This window comes from Solea solea, chromosome 16 (genome assembly GCF_958295425.1).
Source record: "Solea solea chromosome 16, fSolSol10.1, whole genome shotgun sequence".
Lineage (NCBI taxonomy): Eukaryota > Metazoa > Chordata > Actinopteri > Pleuronectiformes > Soleidae > Solea > Solea solea.
In genome coordinates this window covers 25,993,463-26,013,023 of record NC_081149.1, presented here as the reverse complement: position 1 = coordinate 26,013,023, position 19,561 = coordinate 25,993,463, and the positions used below count along the sequence as shown (strand labels likewise).

Sequence of the window (19,561 nt, the reverse complement as noted above, 5' to 3'; positions counted from 1 at the left end):
TCTTTGAGGTCTGTCCTCAGAATGCTCAGTAAGTTTTCTGGACTTGTACATATTGGACTCTATCAAGGTAAAGTCTAATGCTTGTTTTCGGTTGTCATTGTTAGAATATGGCCAAACATGGACCTGGCATGTGTTACATACATGTTGTTGACAGCTTATACAGAGCTGTATTTGAGATCATGCTGTTTTCAGGCTTGTCTATGGCCGTCTGTGGAGCTGTAAAGCATAATTGATGCACAGGTGGCGTTGTACAGTTGTAGCTTTTTGTCTAGTGGAATGTTTGATCTGTGGATCCAGATTTTCTAAAGGGACCTGAATGCAATATTGCCCATGATGCACCGTGCTGCGATGTCAGATGAGCAACCGATGAGGGAGCCTAGAATTTTGCTCTTTCTCCATTCCTCTTGGCCCCAGAGGGGTTTTTTCCAGGTTCCGGACCTCTCCTCTGTAGTGGGTCTTGTGTTGGAAATGAGACCAATGGTGGCGTCATCTGCAAACTTCACAACCATGTTTGTGGGGTGGATGGCACAGCAGTCATGGGCGAAGAGGGTGAAGACGACAGGGCTGAGCGCACAGCCTTGTGTGGGTGCCAGTGTTGATGATCAGTGAAGCAGATGTGGACTCCCCTATCCTCACCACCTGTCTGAAGTCTGATTACTCATTCATTTAGTCATTAGAACAAAAGCAAACTTTTAATCACAATTCATTTAGATTAACAAATTGTGAGATTAATAAATCCATCCCTAATTTAACTCCTCCCAGAATATAGGGCAGGGGTCTCAAACTCAAATGACCTCTGGGTCACATGAGCTTCAAGTCTGGTTCAGGCAGGGAGAGCGATATTATCTTCAAATTGTATCATGGTTTTCCATCATGATATAACATTTTGTTACTGGACCAGAATCTGAGTCAAGAAAATCTAAGTGGAGACAAAAATAACAACAGCCCACAAAAGTGAGAAGACTCAAATGTTCAGATAAATGTTTTATTCATGTTAACATGTTACAGAACAAACTGTATGCAGCACATCAATGGTGTTACGTTGAAAGATATTTGGATATAAAGAGAACTAAACTAAGTATTACACAATATCACACACCACTGCCAGCACTTAACCCCTCCCCCAAACTCAATCATACTCCACCCCTCTACAAAGTTCATGGACATTGTTTCAGTAGTAACCCTGCTAACACACACACACACACACACACTGTGTTCTGCTGCCTTAGTGAGGAGATGCTAATACATCATTCATTCCAAAGCCCCGACCTAAAAGGTGCTACATGTACGAAATGTATTAAAAGAGCTTTGATATGACGTCACGCAACCATGGTAACGACATCTGACAGGAAAGGACGCTGTTCACCTCTACAGGCATATACAGTATATATATATATATATGTTAGACTCATGCCTCAACCTGGGGCCCAAGCCCCCACAGGCGGGCACCAGAGATCACATGGGGGCACCTCTGCTTAGAGGTTTTTAAAATGATATTTGTGCATATTAAATGTAGAAAATCCCAATCACACACACTATTGGATAATCAGAACTCACTATCACCCAAATTAAAACCAATTTTTTGGTCCACCATAAAAGGTATTAGGCCACTTATTACCAACACCTCTGTGACCTCTGAACTTCTGCGACCATTACTGCGTAAGCAAGTCTCATCAGGTCAGTTAGCGGCTACAACTGATCACGTACCTGTTAAAATGTCACGTCTTTAAGCAAAGACTCACAAATGTCAACAAAGAAAACAAGGCAACAGATTTCATGGTTAACTTGAGGTAAATGATGTAGCTCGTCTGCACAGCAATCATTTACATTACACTGCCCCTTGCTAATGCTAATGCTAATGTTATGCTACCTTATGTTATGCTAAGTGCAAATTCAGCACTGGTCCCATTCATTTTTTGCTGCATCTTAGGCTGCTAACATGGTGGTTCATACACGCCGAGTCACGTGACAATAATGTTATAAAATGAACGTGTGTGTGTGTGTGTGTATGAGGCACTGACACATCGTCATGTGTCATCAGTGATGAATGTGTGTGTGTGTGTGTATGAGGCACTGACACATCATGTGAAATCAAGTGTCTGTGGTGTAAGATGAAGAAGCAGACCGGGTGTGGAGTTCAAAGTGACTTCAGTACGGACTGATGCTTGCTAACAACTTTGAAAAAAAAATAAAAAAAAATATACAGATGTTAACAGCTTAAAAGTGACAGTGTACTAAGTATTACATGTATATATATAAGTATTACATGTATACTTCTTTGGCGTACAACAGTAGACAAAATATTCTATATTTACAGACACTTGTAAAAACCCAAGCAGCTCATGAACAGAGTCAGAGTTAAGAATGAAAAGATGGTTCATGTGGGAGTGACCGCGGCGAGGACCGCCTTCATCCAGCTGTGATTCACTGTGACAGAGTGGGGAGGAGCTCAGATGAGAAGCCTCTGAGCTTTGCTGCCCTCTGCAGGTATGTAGGGAGTATGACAGAGGTTCTGCTCGCTCTCATTGTACCACAAAACCCTAATAACTTATTGAAAATAAAAGGTGTGGTGACATCACTACCTGCAGGATATAATATCCTCTCAAACCAAGAAGATCTTTTTTTTACTAGATATAATCTTTGTGGGCTCTGGTGATGTAACAATATCAGAATCTTACAGTGGTAAATCCACACTTTATTTAAAATATAGTTTTGTGGACGCAGGCTTGTAAAACAAAGATCCCAGAGATGACTAAAACAGAACAGGCTTATTTTATTTTGCACAAACAAGAAGTAAATATATCGACACCTGCAGCAACATGACTACGGAAAATATTATGTTCATTTCACTAAAGATCAGAATGACTCCATAAAAAATGTATATATAAGGTTTCACTACTGTGGACTGTTGTGTCGGTCACCACACACACAACAAAAAAAGACCTAGTTTGATGATTTCAGGAAGAAGTGAGGGATCATGGGAATGTTTGTTTGGTTCTGTCTGTTCTTCAGCGGCAAATGTTGTTTGTCGTGAAGTTAAAAAATGAAAAATACAAATATTTCCTTCCACTCCTCGATGATGTCATTAAAATGGAACCGTCTGTTACTTTGAATAGAAACACAGAGTTGTAGAGAAAAGCTGTTCGTCTCTCTCGACATCCATACTTCACTCACTAATACTGGCATCTGTCATTTTCACTGTAATGGATGTGAAAATTGGGCTTGTAACCAGAGGGTCGCAGGTTCAAATCCCAGGACGGGCCAGGGGTAAGGCACCCAATCCCCTACTGTGTCCTGGGTGCAGATAAGTGCTGCCCACTGCTCCTGTGTCTGGTGTGTGTGTGTGTGTGTGTGTGTGTGTGTGTGTGTGAGAGTGCAAACGATGAATGGGACGAGGATTTGTGCAGTTCTCACTTCCCTTAAATTTGCTCCAGTTTCAGGACGCAGAGGTTTCACTGTCACAGGTGAAACTGATATTGTTACATCCCTCGAGGGCGTGTACAGTAAAAATCCTTCTCCGACTTCCTGTGTGTCACACGCTGCAGGAAGTCAGCCCCCCAGTCTTTGATCCTCTCATTGAAAAACTAAATACACTTGTTAAATCTTGTGGTTGTGGTGCTAATCATGCACCTGATCTCCGTCCTTCTCTCATACACACCCCTATCTGTAAAGCTGCAGAGGGATGAGGTCCACGGTGGAACTGCTTAGAGGAGGACGCAGGGACATCCTCCACTCTTCTGTTTCCCTGTATGATGAGCTGTGGGAGGAGGACACTCCATCTCCTGAAACATCCTGTAGATGAAACAAACAGAAGAACTCATCATTTTCCCGGTTTATGAACACTATTGTGGGACCATTGAGCGTTGTAGAAACCTGGGAACTCATTTATAAAACCTGGTTTATGCGGACGCCACTTTCTATGCAAAGTTTGTGATTCATATATAAAAAAGAGAATAATGTGTGAACAAAAACTCAACGTTTATGGGAGAGAAACTAAACTGTGACTTTGGCAGAATGATGGACAACCAGAAAGTGTTTAAAATGACACTACAGTGTCAAAATAAATTCAATGATTATTCAATGATTATTAACGCTGACAGCAACATAAAAAAAAGAATAAATACATGAATACAAGATATGTGTTATTGTAAGATACTTATATTTTTAAACAATCATTCTGGTGTGTGAGATTAAACAGAAAACAGAAGATTACGTCTTCACGGAGCTCGGTTCGTTTGCTTCAACTGAGAAGATCAGAGTGATTCCTCCATTATTAAGTATGTTGTGCTTCTAATGATATTTGATTGTGAAGAATGTTACAGTTCATTACAGTTATTATTATCATTATTATTATTGTTGTTGTTGATAATAATAATGTTATCCATGTGGACGGACGCGACTGCTCCAGGATGAACCACACCCTTCACCCTATGTCAGCGGGGATTGACTCCATGTGGAGGATAAAATGATAATGATGTTGAATTTTAATGGATTTTGTGCTTCTGCTTGTATAACGACATAGAACAGGTCTGTGAGTACAACATCTACAACAATAATCTAATATTTTAGATGTTTTATTTGTTCCAGTATTTTTCCAGTTGCAGGATGATCAGACAGATCAACCAAAAACAATTGATCAACCCAAAAAAGAAAAGACATAAAAAGATGAAAAAAATGACCAAAGTTATAACAACGAGTACGAGTACATGCTAATTTATGGTTGCAAAATGATTATCATATAAAACATCCCACGCTCATTGAAGTTAAGAGGCCAGTTTGCTATTTTTAGGGATTAAGATAAAAAAGATAAATAAAGCTGTTAAAAATTTCTCAATGAAATTTGGAAAATTGTCCCCAAAACTGATCCAAAAACTCTAGAACAAAACCAGAAAGAGTGAGAGAAGAAGGTTGTGATGTACAGTTTTGTGACAAGCGTTGAACTTTAGCACAAATACAAGTCACAGTCACTGTCACCGTCACCGTCAGTCACAGTCACGTCACGATCACAGTCAGTCAGTCAGTCACCGTCACGTCACCATCACAGTCAGTCAGTCACCGTCACAGTCAGTCTCCGTCACAGTCACAGTCAGTCAGTCACCGTCACAGTCAGTCATCCTCACAGTCAGTCACCATCACAGTCAGTCAGTCACCATCACAGTCAGTCAGTCACCATCACAGTCAGTCATCCTCACAGTCAGTCACCATCACAGTCACGTCACAGTCAGTCACCATCACAGTCAGTCAGTCACCATCACAGTCACAGTCACCTTCACGTTACATCACCATCACAGTCAAACAAGTTTATTTGGCAGCCAGTGGTGGGTAACTGCTATTTCCTAAACTTCACGTCTTTCCCTGACGTTTCTCATGAATATAAAGGTAAAATGTCGATTTATGATTTATTGTCATTTGTTACCAGAAGATTTGTGAAGATTCAGAAAGAAGATAAACACCAAACCAGTGCAAGAAAGAGTCAAATGTAAAAATATAAAGAGGTTATTGGGGTATGCCTGAAATAAGCTGAAGAAAGTAAACAAATCACAATTGTACCTGATAATTTGCACCAACTCTAAAAAGGTTTCGTCCACATTGTAGCGATTTTTAGCCGACGCCTCCATGTAGTGGATCCTGTTTTCTCTGGCAAACGCCTGAGCGTCGTCCCTGGAGATCTGTGGACAGAGCACACGACCACGGTCACTTGTGTCTGTAGGTCAGTGACGAGCATAAATAACACACTGTGTTTGTAAAGAACAGGATTTGCTACAGCGGTGTTTGTGAGAGCTTGATCAATAAGGCATTCTTAAAGGCTGATTCAGTTACAACAGCTTGAAGCATGAAAAAGATGATTAAAAAAAGGAGTTTGGGACAGACACCGTGAGTAAACTGGATGTAGCCCCCCAGTACGCCAGCCCTTGACCTGTTGACTTGAACCAGCAACCCTCTGGTCACAGATAAAGTTCCCTTTCCACTCGACCATGTTATTAATTGGGGGAATTGGGAGAAAATCACATTTGTATACAACAGCACTCATACTGCACGCTCACACCTGCAGCAGCAGGATTACAGCTCTGCATTTAACACCATCCTCCCTCACAAGCTCTGGGACAGACCGAGGGTCACAGATGATGACAATAAACATCTTTTCTATTGTCGGCTCTGAAAGCACAAGATCAGGGCCCCATTATTTCACTCTCAGATCTCAAACATCTGCCTGAGATTTCAGATGAAATATTAAAGGTTATTAAACCTTTCAATATCACCCTCACCAGACGTGTATAACAAGAGGATCCACTGAAGAATCAGCTGCTGCAGCCCAGATGGAGATGATAACAGAAACTCTTACTGACCAACTAGAATGAACAACAAGTTCAAATCCTTCCTTCACTGTTCACACCTTTGATGAAAAAACTCTTCCTCATATCAGTTCTGGTAAAGGAAGGTAAAGGATCTTTTAAACATAAACACCGGATTACAGAAAATTCTCCCATCAATAATATCGTCAGACCAGACTTGGGTTTATTAAGAATCCATGTCTCCTCCAGTTCACAGTAGTTATCTCTCTGGACACTGAAAAGGCCTTTGATCCTATTGAATAGGACTTTCTCTTTCCAGCTCTTGGAGATAACTTTAGAACTTGGGTTAGGCTGCTACGTCTCTCTCCTCTTGTTTCCGTGACAACCCGTTCCCTCAGATCTTCCTGTTTCCCATTACATGGAGGTACAAGGCAGGGCTGCCCCCTTTGTTTTAGCCATCAGTACGATAGCTATTACCTTATGTTCTCTCAAAGACTGAGGGAATGCATAGAGGAGAGGTGGAAACAAAGTGTTGTTACATTACATTACATTATTACATGTATATATATATATATACACACTAGTGAGGTATCTGACTACAAGCTTCATTTTAAATATGGTCTGCTGTTAGAAAACATCATGGCTCACCACTCGGCCCTTTTCATCCCAACAACCTCTTCCCCATCTGTTGTGGATTTGGAATAGAGAGACAACATGAAAACCTTTTTATAGACGGACCATTTCCTACATTTACACAACTGAGAGGGGGGGGTTATCTCACCAGAACAGTGGGGGGCAGTCATGGAGGGGGGGTAATTCAAATGAAGGTGTTACATCGCCTTCACTTCTCAAAAGTCAAACTTTCCATAATATTTTTAGAGCGCACTTATTGTCCTCACTGTCCTCACTGTCCTCACTGTCCACTTACAGGGATTCCGTCTTCGATTGACAATCAAGCCATATCCTTATATTGCTATCTTGGGGCCAACGATAAGAATCTCGCCACTACAGAACTTCAAAAAACAAAATGTGTGGCTCTGTTTGCTAAAGTTTAGCTGCCGCTCATGGACTCTGTCAAAGTACATCTCTGTGGAACTGCACCAGGAAGTGTGTGGGAGTTAATAGACTGACCACTCTCTGCTGTTCCAGGTCAGCCTTGTTTCCGACCAGCACCATGGGGAAGTCGTCGCGGTCCTTCACTCGCAAGATCTGGGTGTGGAATTTCTGAACCTCGTGGAAGCTTTTGAGAGATTGGAGGAGTGATGGAAAAGGATTTCATCAACCAGGTGATTCATATCAAACTGAGTCACAGGAAAGGAGAGCGTGTGTTGATTTGTATGTGAAATATTAAGTCTCCTTCTTCTAAATAAGAGCTGCACACACACACACACACACACACGTTACCTTCCCCTGTCGTTAAGTGCAAACACCAGGAGGAAACCTTCTCCTGAGCGCATGTACTGCTCCCTCATTGCTCCAAATTCCTCCTGACCTGCTGTATCCAAGACTGACACACACACACACACACAAGTATGAGTTAAGACAAGAAAACAAATACACAAAAATGAACAGTTATATGAGACACATCAAAGGGAAAGTTCAGTGTGGTAGAATGAGGTACTGACACACACACACACACACACACACACACCCTGTTTGCTCTCCATGTTCAGTAAGTCTGTGTCACTACAGAAAAGATTCATGAAGGAATTCAAACACTGAAGTCACAAAATCACACAGATTGTGACCTCACACACTCATTTGTGTTGTGATGTAAACTGATTACAAAGTGACACAAACTTCCAGTTTTTCACCATGTTTTCATGCAGCACACAACATTCAATATAAGTGAAGCTTCTGCAACGACAGTCAAACCTGCACAGCTATAAACTAACTTACCAACTTACTTTGAGTTAATGTGATGACTCACATATTACAGTGTGGTCAGAAAAAAACAGCAGTGTGACCCAATACCATACTGTCTGACTCAGTGCAGCGATGCTGGCCAAGGACAAGTCCTAACAAGGTAATGAAACATCCAGACAGCAAACACACTGCCTGTGTCATACCACACACCCACTGTGATCACACTCTGAGACTGTGTTACTGTTCATGAGCCTTACTGTCCATCCGGGTCTCTTTTCCATCCACAGTGCAGATCTTGGTGTAGGAGTCTTCGATGGTGGGGTCGTAATCTGACACAAAGTAGGACTGTGGAACACATCACACTGCGTTAATCACCATGTATCATCAACATGGTGGCCTATGTAAAGCAAAAAAATCTGCACCAAAAACAGGGGAATAAATACTCTGAAAAACAGAAAAAAAATATTCAAAAAATGAATGAATGAATGCGCTTCTGTAAAAGTGAACACCAATTCTTTAGAGATCAATACTTTAATGTGTACATGAAGAAGTACACATGAGTGAGTTACATTTCATTTTCCACAAACAATGGACGCACTCGGTCAGTATAATTCTGCGTCTTATGTTCTCTTTATATCACTTTATAAGAGGTTGGGTATAAAACGCTATAAACTATTATTACATTTACATATTTACAGTATAGTACATCTGTATAAAATGTTGTGTTATTATCTCAAATGTAATGGGTCAAATTGATTTTGTGGCTCCAGATTAATTTTATTTGGGTGGAGAGGAGACAAAAATGGCTCTTTTCATCCTAAAGGTAACAGAGCCCTGAATCTTCTGCTTTTCGTTATCTTTGTATTTCAAGCGTTTAAAGGTGTATGGGAACATGAATTACTTCAGACCCTATTCAAATTGTTACTATGTTCTTGTGTAAAATTGCGTAATTCTCTGAAATCTGCGAGTATAAACTTTTCTGGCATAAGTCAGAGGTCAGATGTCTTCATTAACAGTAGCTGCTACTTTCTTAGCGACTATGGTGACATTGTTTAGCGTTCCTTCAGTATGTTCAGACTAAGGCATTTACATACTCTGTTCAACCTAGAACACTTTACAACAGGATCATTCATTCAACAGATTAAAATTGCTTTGGAGGGATGAGAAGTCATTGATATAACTAGGGCTGCAACTAATGCTTATTTTAATAATCGATGATTGTGGTTTGGTCCTAAAAATGTTGAAAAACGTTGATTGGAGATTTATTGATTCCAGACCTCCAAAATGATAATATTTTCAAATGTCTTGTTTTGTCCACCGACAGCAATTATTCAGTTTTAATGATTTCTTTGTGATATGGAGCAAAGAAATGGAAACAAAACTCATATTTAAGAAGCTAAAAGAAACTTGTTTTAATTGTTAAAATAAACACTCAAACGCTAAAAACTGATTACCAAATGAGCGGGCAATTGATTTAGTAATTGATGATATGCTGCAGCAATAAATCTCACCCTCCTAGGATTGATAAATAATACTATGATGGTGGCACCACAGTTTATTTATATATCAATGATGTTATCACTTAACATACTAATAAGATATTTAAACTATGTAATCCATATGTCACAGATGGTGGCTTAGTACTTCCAAACATGGAAGTGTGTAATTTATGTTTTGAAATTAGCTCGGCACTGTGCAAACTATGACTCTCCATAACCTCATATTATAGCACTCCCAGTGGGTGTGGTCTGAGATACATGAGATGATAAGGAAATCCCAGTACAAACTGGATTTGTCCATATGGAACAACTCTCAGATGCAAATAAACATCCATTTAGTTTGGATGGGTGGTCGCAGCAGAGTGTACGTGTGCTTAATGATCTGTTTAAAACACATCAAGAGCAAATATCTTCATTTAAGAGCTCTGACAGGATACAAGTGGCAGTGCTGAAGATGACTGTATCAGAGAGAAGGAGAACATGTTGGGGCATTATTATGGAGGAAAAAAACATGTAGATATATGTCACATACCTGGATATGTTGAGGTTATATAGTGTATCACGCTACATACAGGTCATTTCTCTTAGATCTTTGTGCTTCTCAAAGGAGCGACAATACACTGTAAATGCAGTCAAATAAAAGATCTACTGTTTATGATCTGTAGTACATGCGTACAGTAACTTATTACCTTTCATTTCAGATAATACCTGGTTACTTTCTTTGACTTTTTCAAAGGAATACTTCACTGATTTGCATTTAGCTTTGTATTGCTAGGTAATCGAAGACCACATCTTGTCTCATGTCATGATATAATAGACCAAAAGACGCTGCTATAGGCTCATGTATTCATATTAAAACTATACACAGATATTATTATACCTTTTAGAAATAGTTGTACAGGGTTAGGTTCAAGACAAAACCAGTTGGAAATGTAAGGAGGAAGTTTTATAGCATTTCTTATTTATTTGGAGATGCTCTGTGGAATCCCCAACCCTTTTGCGTTGGGCCCCCAAACTCAAAAGCAACGCCTCTGCTGATCGGGAAGTTACCTGCCAGGATTGTCTCGAGTCAAAATCCCAGATTCACTGTGAGCGGGTTAGAAGCTGTTCGATTAACCGACACACTAATGAATAGGATCTTTATAACGGCGTAGTAACATCGTCGAAGTTGCGTCCGTACCTGAATGAACTGAATGGTGAGGGCGCTCTTGCCCACCCCTCCTCCTCCGACCACCACCAGTTTGAACCTCTCCTCGTCTCCGCTCATACTGTCTTCAAACTGGGCCCAAGTGTGTGGACGAGCCGACGCCGAGTCCGCGGTCAGGGAGGCGAGCGGCGAGGCGAGCGGCGCGGCGAGCGGAGCGACGAGCGGAGCGGCGAGAGCTGCGTTCTCTGCTTCTGCTTCTTCACATGCGGGAAATTTGCTTCCAGAAGTTTCCACTCAGCGACACACGTGACACAAAAGCTCCCGCTCACGAAAAGTTTGAGGCGGACTCACTTCTGTTGTGTCCTCGGTCTTTCCAGCTTGTCCACGGTCTGCTGTTACTTCAGAGGGCGGAACTGCTTCCTCTTCTCTCTTCTTCAAGAACACCCCAGCTCCCCCCCCCCCCACCACCACACACACACACACACACACGCACGCACGCACACACACGCACACTTAGCGGACAAACAGACGTCACCTTGAGTCCCACATTGAACACGGAACACACCTGAGTTGTTCTTTTTCTTCTGTTTCTTCTGTTTCTTCGGAAACATGAACATACTACCATACCCATACTACGCTCTCCTTATTTGGTCATTCAGCGACTCCGTGACGTCACACTAGCCACTGGCGCGAACAGGATGTGAAAGCAACTTCTTTCAATGTAACGTGAACATTTTGTTCACCATTTATTTTATTATATTAGTACATTATAATAATAAATATAACATAATAGAAACTTATTTGAAAAATAATCAAACTGATGGCGTAAAAAAGAAAATCATTATTTATCCTATTTATACCCTGATTTCTAGCTGTGGTCATGGACAAATACATATTGGTCAACCTGTTAAGATACAAACAAATATTCATCGCTGGTTTACAAACAGATGAATGAGTGAACTGTAGTCGTATGTTCTTCAGTTCAGACGACAGTGAAAATGTGAACCCTGAGGCCGCACCTGAGCAAACACGCTGTAAACTTTGTCACAAACCAGATTAATGAAAGCCAAACAAGATGCAAACAAAAGGAACAATAATACATTACAATAATAATGGTAATAAAATAAAATCATAAAAAAAACTCTCCAGGCAGGTTGTTCCAAAGTGGAGGAGTCCTGATATCAACGTGTTCAGTAAAATCTTAAAATCAAGCAGGACTGAGGTGAGGAAAAATATCTCTAACATTATCAAAGATGATTAACAGAACATTTGTCTCATTGCACCTGTGTTCATGGGTGTTTCAAGGGATTTTAGGGGGTCCAGGAAAAAGAGTCCTGCAGACATAAATGTGTTCTTCATGCATGAGTTTGGACTCATGATTCCCAAAGTGTGGTTAGAAGGTGACACAGGTGACAAGTCCTCACAGATATATTATTAAAACAGTTTGATTTGTTGATTGATAAATGATGGAGTTTTTCATGCTTAGATATGTGGACTCATTATGATTATATTCAGGTTGACAACATAGCTCCAAACCAGGTTTGTCCATGGTCCCATGGCGGCGCGACACGTTTGCCCCCTTTCCAGGGTACCTGCGTAGTACATGTACATGAGGTGGGCATGCAAATGATGCAGGTCCCACAAACACAGGTGGGGCCACCATGGAACCCTCACACAAGCCTACAGGGCTGCAGATGGTCAGTGTGAATGTAACGCTGATGGTTCCATTGTTGTGTTCTAGCTGATTGTGAAATAAGCATTTCTCTAAACTAAAGCTGTTTTCCTCAAATCAATGTTTCCAGGACAGAGTTTCTTTAACATCCACAGAATAATGTCCAAAATCCACAGATTTGACGAGATTTTTCAGACGGTTACATTCTCACGTGCAGCCTCTCTGAGCAGCTCGGCCACACAACAAGGTCGATTTAAAGGTACAATGTGTAAGAATTGAGACTGTAGATTATAATGCAGCCTTCTCATACGAGGACAGATGATGTCGTCAACATGATCAGCTGATGAGTTTCCCATAGATACACATGTATATCATTATTATGACGATGAGGTTGTTGGCTGGTGTGTTCAGACTGATGGAGGATTTCATTAAAGCCTTAGACCGGATCTAACTGAATGTAACTAGAGACAGTTTAGTGAGTAACGGGCGACATCTTAAGTTTCAAGGAAAACAGAAAGTTAAATGCTCTGAACATATTTATTTCTGCTGTGAATATGTTTTACAGGGTTTCTGCACAGCGTCTTTAAAGGATTATTCCAAGGCTACAAATCCAAACAATGACTATTTTAAAGTGGTTATACACTTATACAAACATATGTTCAATGTCTGCCAATAAACCCTCCTAAATGTGACTCATGGTATCTTTAATATAAGATGTGCACATTTTACAGCTGAGACTAATCAAGCCAACCCTATAATTAGAATCATGAGACAGTTAAAGATGTTTTCCAGCACCTGTACAGCGGAGCGGCCTCAGCACCTGTACAGACGGGGGAGTGGCCTCAGCACCTGTACAGACGGGGGAGTGGCCTCAGCACCTGTACAGACGGGGGAGCGGCCTCAGCACCTGTACAGACGGGGGAGTGGCCTCAGCACCTGAACGGCAGAGCGGCCTCAGCACCTGTACAGACGGGGGAGTGGCCTCAGCACCTGTACAGACGGGGGAGTGGCCTCAGCACCTGTACAGACGGGGGAGCGGCCTCAGCACCTGTACAGACGGGGGAGTGGCCTCAGCACCTGAACGGCAGAGCGGCCTCAGCACCTGTACAGACGGGGGAGTGGCCTCAGCACCTGTACAGACGGGGGAGCGGCCTCAGCACCTGTACAGACGGGGGAGCGGCCTCAGCACCTGTACGGCAGAGCGGCCTGTCCCATCCGCACAGGAGGGAAGAACAGTCCTCCCAGCAGAACTCTCTCCCCCCAGTCCAGCAGTTTGTTGAGGGTACAGCTGAAAGGCGACAGCGCCCTCTGCTCCTGCTCCTGCACCTCGTCTCTGCTGCACCTGCTGTAGGAGGAACTCCACCCGTGGTGGTGGGTTTTCCCTCCTGTCTCACTGCTGCTGCTGCTGCTGCTGCTGCTGCTTACCAAAGGAGTCAAAGACAGAGTGAGGCTTTTGCGTTTGTCTGCCAGAGAAGCAGAGCCTGATGGGAGTTGTAGTTGCGTGGGCTTTGGTGCAGGTTTGACAGGATCACAGGGACTCGGAGCCTGATCCTTGTACGGCGTCTGAACCTGCTGCTGATTAAGAGTCAGATGAAGAGTCTGAAGTTTCCCTGACACTGACAGGTGCTGGTTTCCATCAGCGCGTGTGTGTCTGTGTGTGTGTTGTGTGTCGTCTCTGCTGTGAAAGCTGTGTGTGTGTGTTGTGTTTCCAGTGACAGATTCAGCCTGAAGGTTCATCTTCTGACCACAGTGGTCGTCACTGTCAGCGGAGGAAGACAAACAAGTGTCCGGCTGCTGGAGGACGGAGCGGCCACCGGAGGCGCTGTGGCACAGAGTGGCCTGGAAGTGCTGCAGCTGACCCAGGAAGTTGAAGTTTGGAGAAATGGAGGGCCGACGCTCTTTCACAAATCTGATGAATCACACACACAATGACAACATTCACGTCATGTATTAGAACTCTTTAAAGGAACAGTCTGTAAAACAACTCGTGTTTCCTCCAGGGCTGCAGCGATGAAGCGATTATTCATCTGTTACTAAACGAGTCGCCAACTATTTTGATAACGGATCAATCTCTGATCTCTCTGTGCTCCACACGACAAAGAAATCATTAAAAGTGACACATTTTGGCCACCGTACTTTAGAGGTCTGGAAAACACCATCATTTCTGACACTTTATGACCAAAGGATTAAAAGATCGACGGACTCATCAGTTATGGAAATGTTCTTAGTTTTTTGGTTTCATTAAAAAAACAAACCAAAGTTCAATCAGTAAACAAATGAACTTTCACCACATGTGAAAATAATCATTGGATGGTGGATATAAAACAGAGTAACAGTGAGGTCACAGTCAGCAGATGACGTGATCTAACGATCTAACACGTCATATATCAAATAAACCAACACCACTGCTAAAGGTAATAGTGTTGAATTCACTTTTTACTTGAATAAACAATACAGATCAGTGATTGTTCCACACACACACACACACACACAGCTGCACTGCACATCCACAGCTCTGTGACTGTGTGTGTGTGTGTGTGGTCCAGGTTCATGACAGAAAGTCGACAGATTTGTCGCGAATGGAGAATGTAAAGGCAAAAATCAGGCTTGTTTTACTTTGTTGAAAAGAATCTCTTGTAGTGGGTGTGACAGTGTGTGACAGTGTGTGACAGCTGTACCTGTAGGCCTGGTCCAGGTCCAGGTCCAGACTGTACATGATGTAGGCCACAGCCAGTGCAGGGGAGCGGGAGATCCCTGCTGCACAGTGAACCAGCACTGAGGCTCCGGACGACACGGCTGCGTCTGTTTACATGTGGACAGTTAGTCATCATTCACAGCTTTTGAACTTTTAGTATGCAATCATGCATGCATTGTCCAAATGTATATACTGGTGGTTACACACATTTCAGGCAGAGTCTCATTTATTATTTGTTAGTGAAGTGGATCTGATTCATCACGGCTGGCTCTAATCTGATTCATCACGGCTGGCTCTAATCTGATTTATTCACGGCTGACTCTAATCTGATTTATCACGGCTGACTCTAATCTGATTTATTCACAGCTGACTCTAATCTGATTTATTCACGGCTGGCTCTAATCTGATTTATTCACAGCTGACTCTAATCTGATTTATTCACAGCTGACTCTAATCTGATTTATTCACGGCTGACTCTAATCTGATTTATTCACGGCTGGCTCTAATCTGATTTATTCACAGCTGACTCTAATCTGATTTATTCACGGCTGACTCTAATCTGATTTATTCACAGCTGACTCTAATCTGATTTATTCACAGCTGACTCTAATCTGATTTATTCACGGCTGGCTCTAATCTGATTTATTCACAGCTGACTCTAATCGGATTTATTCACGGCTGGCTCTAATCTGATTTATTCACAGCTGACTCTAATCTGATTTATTCACGGCTGACTCTAATCTGATTTATTCACAGCTGACTCTAATCTGATTTATTCACAGCTGACTCTAATCTGATTTATTCACGGCTGGCTCTAATCTGATTTATTCACGGCTGACTCTAATCTGATTTATTCACAGCTGACTCTAATCTGATTTATTCACAGCTGACTCTAATCTGATTTATTCACGGCTGACTCTAATCTGATTTATTCACAGTTGACTCTAATCTGATTTATTCACAGTTGACTCTAATCTGATTTATTCACATCTGACTCTAATCTGATTTATTCACATCTAACTCTAATCTGATTTATTCACAGCTGACTCTAATCTGATTTATTCACGGCTGACTCTAATCTGATTTATTCACATCTAGCTGACTCTAATCTGATTTATTCACGGCTGGCTCTAATCTGATTTATCACGGCTGACTCTAATCTGATTTATTCATGGCTGACTCTAATCTGATTTATTCACAGTTGACTCTAATCTGATTTATTCACGGCTGACTCTAATCTGATTTATTCACGGCTGACTCTAATCTGATTTATTCACAGTTGACTCTAATCTGATTTATTCACACCTGACTCTAATCTGATTTATTCACATCGGACTCTAATCTGATTTATTCACATCTGATCTGACGTCATATATCTGATACCATGTGACATGAGTGACAACAGTCACATGAGAAACACGTGTAAACTGATCAACTGAGTGAAGCCTTTGTATAAAAAGTAGTATGAGTGTGTGTGTGGAATGATGTGTGAGCATCCCAACCGATGAAGTGCAGAGCCTGTGGTATCCATGGCAACAGATCGTCACACAGGGAGTCGTCAATTGGAATGCGCAGAAATCTGGAGCGAGGCAGGAACGAAGGCTGGGGACTGCAGCGGCTCACGCTCAGCACGTACGAGATACCCAGAGAGGCCAGCCGCTCCTGCGCACACACACACACACACACACACACACAGAGTGTCACGTAGGCGTCACGCAGACCCTGCACACGCGTTGTTGCGCATACGCCTGCGTGACGGGTGCGTGAAAAACTGAAAAAACGGTCTGTTTATTGTTTTTTGTTTGAAACGTAAGAAAGACAAGCGTGAAAGGGAGAACTCAAATCATTTCAGCTACTTAGAAATAAAACTATCCTGACACCTCTGATTCATATATTATTATTCTATAAACGCTGCTTTCTTCTATCAATCCCGTATGAACCTGAGACTGTTACACATGTGTAACAGCTGGTCAGGTCCTGATGGTCCAGTGTACCTCGTGTGTAAATGCGCACAGCCTGATATACGGGACACCTGAACGGCTCAATCTCAGACTGCAAGGTGCAGGACAAACTGCTGTGGACATGTTTGAGACATGGACGCGGGCAGTATTCTCAGGTGACATGTTCACCTCCACTGTCCTCCCAGCGCAACACGAGCACCGCTGAAATAACCACGTACATGCGTGAGCTGAGGCTTCACAGCGCCATTTGTAAAGGTACAGACCAATGTTCTCTTCTTCATCAAACAGCTTTGATGCTGCTCGGATCGACTGGATGGATGCAAAGGACATGGAAAAAATACAGTTGCACTTCTTTTTTATTACTTTTCTTATTGTTATTATCATCATTATTATTATTATTATTATTATTATTATCATTATCATTATCATTATTATTATTATTGTTATTATTATTATCCTTATTAATAAGCTTGAGCAGATACAACACTGAGATGCGCTCTATGAATGGAATAAACTTCCAGGTATATTGGAAATGTTTGATAATTTAACTTTGTGTTATTGTTGATAAAGACACAGAGACGAGAAGACTCCATGTCACAAAGGTTGCCGCCCCCTGGTCTAAACAAGCAGCTGTTAAACTAAAGTAAATAATCATTCGTACATTGAGACCAGCGCGCGCACAGGCGTCCGCTGCGTTCGCACGTGGCATGACACTTATCACCCGTCACCCTTCATCATTTGGTGAACTCACAATACGCATGCCTGTACGCACGTGTGTTTTTCAGTCTTTATGCAGCGTAGCCGACAAAATGCCCCTGATAGTGCGTGTGCGTGTGTGTGCGCGTGTGCACGTGTGTGTGTGCGTGCGTACGTGTGCGTGCGTGCGTGTGTTCCCTCACCTGCGTCACGTCTCTCTCTGCTCCCAGGTAAAGGTGCGGCAGGATGACGGACAGCGGGGGTTTCTCCGCCTCTGTGTCCCGGGACCAAACCATTTTCTGCGCAAAAACAACAACAACAACAACATCAACAACAACAACAACAACAACAACAACAACAACAACAACAACAACAACAAAAACAACAACAACAACATCAGCAGCAGCAGTAACATCCGCAGCAGCAGCATCAGCAGCAGTTGTTGTACTCACTGTGTTCAGTCGGTGTCCTTCAGTCTTCGGCTCAGCTCCGTGTGTGTGTGTGTGTGTGTCCCGATGAGCTCATCCTTTTAACCACAATAGACCTGCACTAGATGATGTCATCATCAGCCAATCAGTGCCGGGTTTTCCGTGCTCTCTCTCTTTCTCTCTCACTCACTTACAGATATACGCATGCGCGCGCAGAGACACGTCCGCTGACCGTGCTGACAGTGATGGAGAACGCACGCGCACGCGCACACACACACACACACGCAGCATTCTTACTGAGGACAATCACTGACGTAATGCATTCCACGCCCCCTTACCCTTACCCGTCACAACTAAATGTGTAACCCTCACCTGCACGAGGCTACAAACATTATGACTGTAAAATAATCTAGACCACCAGACTATGGTGGCCCTCTATGGCCTCACTCGATGAAGTGATGAACAGTCTGTGAACAACTGAATGATGGGAACATTTACACGTTCATATCAATACAATGAAACACGATTCCTGTTCTAATACTGAACTACACCCACGATGGACTGAACTAAACCCACGATGGACTGAACTAAACCCACGATGGACTGAACTAAACCCGGGCTCTGTTTGAGCTCTTAAAGACAATAATCTGTGTTTTTTCCAGAATAATCACTTGTTTCTTGTTTCTATTTCAGTCACTAGAACAATCTATTACTTGACTTTTAGTTTTTGGGACGGCTAAAACAGGTTAAACCTACACACAATTCTAATGCTGAACCTAAAACCAGGTCTTAACCCCGCCCCAAACACAGTACAGTTACAGTTGTGAGCCATCTTATTTGTGATGTCATTTCCTCCTTTCTGCTTAACTGTTTAACAGCAACAGTTACCAAATATCCAGAAATACAGTTTTTCATAATGACACGTTCACATGTTTGTACATCACACTCATGTGACCTGGAGCCACTCACCAGGGTCCCAGAGCCAGGGTGCTGGTCCTGGTCCTAGTCCTGGTCCTGGTCCTGTCATGAGCCTTTAACCTGTAGAACTGCAGCAGACATGTGTCCCATGTTTTCTGGATCAAATCTCATATTGACCTGAGAGTTTAGAAAGTCAGTGATTTGTTACTTTTGGTGAAATCCTTCATTCTGACCAAACTGTCACAAACTTACCACACAAGCAAAGAGAGCAGCAGCTCCGCCGTCACCATGAGCCAAAAACACGGATTTTCTGTAGGGACTTTGGTGCAGGATTGTGAGCAGAAAAAACTATTCAGTTTCCAGTGTAAAAGTTCTCAGAAAAAGAA

At 42.3% G+C, this 19,561-nt stretch overlaps 2 protein-coding genes across 2 annotated transcripts; both read right to left on the bottom strand.

The window, feature by feature from the left end:
- Positions 1–971: 971 nt before the first annotated feature.
- On the bottom strand, positions 972–11,247 carry rras (RAS related). Its single transcript, XM_058653316.1, has 6 exons — positions 10,839–11,247; positions 8,417–8,504; positions 7,698–7,800; positions 7,425–7,533; positions 5,551–5,669; positions 972–3,792 (listed from the first exon to the last, which is right to left on the bottom strand). Exons 1-6 carry the CDS (start codon positions 10,923–10,925, stop codon positions 3,705–3,707), a joined length of 594 nt encoding a protein of 197 aa, XP_058509299.1. The 5' UTR covers positions 10,926–11,247; the 3' UTR covers positions 972–3,704.
- A 2,050-nt stretch (positions 11,248–13,297) lies between these two features.
- On the bottom strand, positions 13,298–18,370 carry si:ch211-195b15.8 (uncharacterized protein ZK757.2). Its single transcript, XM_058653315.1, has 5 exons — positions 18,282–18,370; positions 18,033–18,128; positions 16,675–16,834; positions 15,156–15,279; positions 13,298–14,386 (listed from the first exon to the last, which is right to left on the bottom strand). Exons 2-5 carry the CDS (start codon positions 18,123–18,125, stop codon positions 13,660–13,662), a joined length of 1,104 nt encoding a protein of 367 aa, XP_058509298.1. The 5' UTR covers positions 18,126–18,128; positions 18,282–18,370; the 3' UTR covers positions 13,298–13,659.
- Between the last annotated feature and the right edge of the window lie 1,191 nt (positions 18,371–19,561).